At 35.3% G+C, this 4,509-nt stretch overlaps 1 protein-coding gene across 1 annotated transcript; it reads right to left on the bottom strand.

The window, feature by feature from the left end:
* Positions 1 to 560: 560 nt before the first annotated feature.
* Positions 561 to 3,477, bottom strand: LOC127879071 (toll-like receptor 5). Its single transcript, XM_052425667.1, has one exon. It carries the CDS (start codon positions 3,325 to 3,327, stop codon positions 1,117 to 1,119), a length of 2,211 nt encoding a protein of 736 aa, XP_052281627.1. The 5' UTR covers positions 3,328 to 3,477; the 3' UTR covers positions 561 to 1,116.
* Positions 3,478 to 4,509: the final 1,032 nt, after the last annotated feature.

Genomic DNA, 4,509 nt, shown 5'->3' with positions numbered 1-4,509 from the left:
ACATATACTCTCATATAATCGTCACTAAAATAAGGATACGTCCTCTTCGTGTGCTGTAACAAATATTGATTTTGGTTTGGTTTGACTGCTCGGTCTCTTATGCGAGAGGCGCTCGGTGCTCTTTCCTATTTGCTCAAAAGTTGATTGCTACAAAATATCGCCATGAATCATCCAAAGAGCATTATGCTCATTAGAGCGCTCACAATGTTATCGTAAGTATGTTAAAGATGAAAATATATTTATTGCACGAGTCTGCCAAGGTATAACGTGATACCATTATTAATAACTTTATTTTATCTTAGCGATACTGGATATCTGTTGATTTTCATCTTTCACGCACATTAAACTGACAAGTGCACGAAGAAGAACGAAATATTCCAGATGCATTTTAAGTAGTTTGTTTATGATCAAAGACTGCGCGTTTTATAGAGCGTCTCCTCCGCGCTCGTGCGTATACCCCGTTAAGAACAGCATCGCTTTCGTCAATTGTTCTGATTTAATTGCATGACTATTTGGGCAATAAACCTGACCGCAAGTGTTTTTTTTGCACAGAGCAGATGGAAATTGGCGATGAAGGAAATGCAAGAACAAAATATCACAATGTGCACTTAATTGTTTTATTTTAAACAATACATATTTATAATATAAGGTTTTCATAGATGATTTTTACAACAAATAATTTCGCTTTTAAAAGCATGACAAACCTTATTATTGAATAAAAATTTTGTTAATTATTTTAGTTCTTTATGTTAAACGATATATCAAGAAATGTGTTCTCTCATAAATGAAAATACTGTAATGCCGACATTCATATACAACATAAATCGTGGTGACATTGGTTAGTTATACCGAGGAAATTACGAAAATTAGTGTGATATAAATTATGATGATCATCAAAAACAACAACGCACATGTTTTGGGAATCGTGATGAATTGAACGCAGCGAAAACAAATATTTATCAAAACCAATATTCCGTTCCCACGATGTAAATGTCTTCAAGTATTAAAACTGGTTTTTGTTCTTGAATTATTTACTAGTAAATAAAAAATTGAAACTGTTTTACGTCTAATATACAATAGTATTTGCAAGTTCACACTTCAGAGGGTTTATCTTCTTTATCTTGACTCCAGTATTGCGTGACACACGTTCTCCCAGCTGGTTGTCAGAATGTACTCCCCATTGTCGTCACATTTCCACAGGACCCGCACGTACGTGTGGAAGAGGTCTCGAATGACAGGCGGAGCACGTGTCATGTCCACTTCACCTTTCAGCATCAGAATAATAGGCTTTCCTACACGAAATGCAACGTCGAATTCATTTAAGCAATACTCGCTATTTACAAAATTGTCCGTTAAAAGTAGCACAACAGCTGCTGATGACTTGGTACATCTTATTGTCTCGTCCAAAATGCTTTTGCCGACCCTGAAATCTTTATCGCCGAACGAAATCAGGTCTTTGTTTAATGGAACCAATCTACGTAGATGATAGTCTAGCTGTGCGTACACATTGGCGTGCACGAAGTGTTCATCTTTACTTGAATATTGGAGGAAAACTAGGAACTCTAGCCGGCCGTCCAGAAGTTTGGTGATGGTATCTAATCTCTGACGTGTTTGCCTCTTGTGTTTTCGCCTTCTTATTATGATGTATGCGAAAGCAATCCCAATCACACAACATAACGTTGTTATACTAACAGCCACACATATTTTAATTCTAATTTGCAAAGGTTTTTCGCATACATCCTTTAATTCTTTTTTAATTGTTGAAGTAACATAAACCAAGTTCCCGTTTATATTTCGGCATTGCAGATGATCAAAATCAAGAATTTTATCATGTATTGTAAGCCATTCTATAGTACCATAATCTCTACATGAAGAGCATGTAAAAGTGTTTTCACTAATTTTAACAAATGTGCCATGTTGTAAGTTATGGAATGTAGCTTTAGTTGTTATATCCAACATTGCCAACATATTTCCGCGTAAATTTAATACTTGAAGTGCTTTTAGGTGATCACACTTAAAGGTTACTTCAGTGAGCCTGTTTTGAGAAAGGTCAATATGTAACAGGAGGGGATTGCTTATAAATAAGTCATGTGGAATTGTGTCAATATTATTATGCGAAAGATCCAAAAGAGACAGGTTAGAATATTTAGCAAACAACTGAGCAAACATGCCAGCATGCGTGTGGGCCATTTTTCCGAGCTGGTTATCGGCAAGCAAAAAGGTTTTCAAACCCAGTAAACTTGAAAACGCTTTGTCGTTCAGATATTCAATTCCGTTTTCTGACAGATCTAGCAATTGTAGTTGACTGAAAGCTTCTAAATTGACCTCTATGTCAACGATGGGCCAATGATTTTGGTGCAAATAAAGGTTTTGTAAGACAGATTGACCTGAGAGAGTAATATTTCTTACTTGTTCAAAATTTCTGCCCTTTATATCTCCACACATATTGTTAAACATCAATGTCTTTAAAGATTTAAATAACCATGTTTCACTTAAATTATATGCTCTTGGTTGAGAATTACGTAACCAGGAAACTAAGCAGAATATTCTGTTTTGTATAGTGGATTTATCTGCATAAAAGCGACTCATGTCGAGTATTTCTAGACTTGGTTTGTAATTATCACTTATCTGAAAATCGTTCTTGGTCCTATTACCAATTTGAATATTTGAAATATTTAAGAATTGCAAGTGCGGTAAATAGAAAAATACTTTGGAAAGATTACTTTTCGCAATTACCGTATCAGATAGATCAAGATACCTAAGCTTCGTCGAAGCTAAGGCTTTCCATAACGATTCGTCAAGCGCAAAATGATCGTTAGGGGCCAGGTTTCCTGCTGTACTCAATTGTAAAACTTCTAGATTTAGAAGTGCAGAACACTGAACTGCATTTAAAAAATGAGAAAACTTTACACTAGTACATCCGCTCATGTTCAGGACTCGAAGATTCGTTAGTCCCCGGAAAGAACCGCATTCAATATACACTTGAATGATATTATCGAAGTGGAGTTCTTCGAGCGTTTCAGCCCAGTCAAAACTTCCTACACCTAGAACCAACACTTGGGCACCTTGTACGGTCGCGTCTCCAACGAATACTAAACGAGTAATATTCGACGGCGGTGTACAATTCGACTCGAATGGGATGAATAACCTGCAAGGGAGATAGATCTTCACTTCTGAAACAGACAAATTTACAGTCACAGGTTCCATTCTTAAACACGATTGCTGTTCACACGGATTAACTTCTATAACTCCGCCACGCCCTCCAATCAATACAAGTCCAGTCACTAATGACAGCTTCCAGAATGCTAAAACATGTTTTGTATCCATGTCTTGCAGATTTCCAAGTTGCTGTCTGTAGATAAAACAAGATAAACAAAACTATTTGAATAGGTATCTGTATTCCCTGTTAAATAGATCTCTAAATTTTAAACAGTCCAATCGGAAAATGCACAATTCCATCTTATATTGCTTAAAATGTTGATACATGTGTATTTACTTCCTCAATTCAAAAATGTAAAATAATACCATACCTAATCGAGTAATTTTTGGATTGTATCGCAATTTACACTTTACGAAGCGTATGATAGTTGGGATTACCTGCCCTTGCTACTACTAAGGGTAAGGTACATACAAAAATAGCCGAGCAACAACAGCAACAACCTGTGATGTGTGATTGCAGACGATGTAAATAAACTTGTGCATAATTTGAGTAGTTCGACGTACACGTCATTTTGATCAATTTTGTTATTTTTGCTAAACTCTGTGAACATAGAGTTAAAGGGGCCTTTTCATGTTTGGGTAAATTGACAAAATTGAAAAAAAGTTGTCTTAATTTCGCAAATTTTCGTTTGAGTTATGATATTTGTGAGGAAACAGTAATACTGAACATTTACCATGCTTTAAAAAAATAGTCATTATATGCATCTTTTGACGATTTAAAAACCTGAAAATTATAAAGCGTTGCAACGCGAAACGAATAAATAATTAGGAGAGTTCTGTTGTTGTCGTTATATTTTGTGAAACTACGACGATTGCATATATAAAGTTTAAAATACATCCGTCATTGTATCAAGAAGGATGGCCGAGTGGTCTATGTGGTAGATTTTTTACTCCTGGACTCCAGGGGTCAGTGGCTCGAGCCCTGCTGAGGGTTATTTTTTTCAAATTTATTCTTGATTTTTTACTGGAGCTTTTTAGATCCAATGTTAACATTTATCAATATAAAGCATTTAATGAAAAACTTCAAAACATGCCAAAATCTGTGAAAAGGCCCCTTTAATTGACTATATTCAATAATGTAGCGAATAACCCCACCAACGAATTGCCCCATACTTTCAATAATGGTGGTGATAGGATTCCGTTATGTTGGTATATTTAGCAGTTCTTTTTCATTTTATATGGTGTGCTAAGTTTATGAATAATACTTTTATATATCATAAAACTGTCACGCAAACGTAAATTTACTATACATTTGCATGTATACATGTATCTTATAAGTATGAACAGTGT

The sequence above is a fragment of the Dreissena polymorpha genome, chromosome 4 (genome assembly GCF_020536995.1).
Source record: "Dreissena polymorpha isolate Duluth1 chromosome 4, UMN_Dpol_1.0, whole genome shotgun sequence".
NCBI lineage: Eukaryota > Metazoa > Mollusca > Bivalvia > Myida > Dreissenidae > Dreissena > Dreissena polymorpha.
This window is presented reverse-complemented; position numbering and strand designations above follow the sequence as displayed.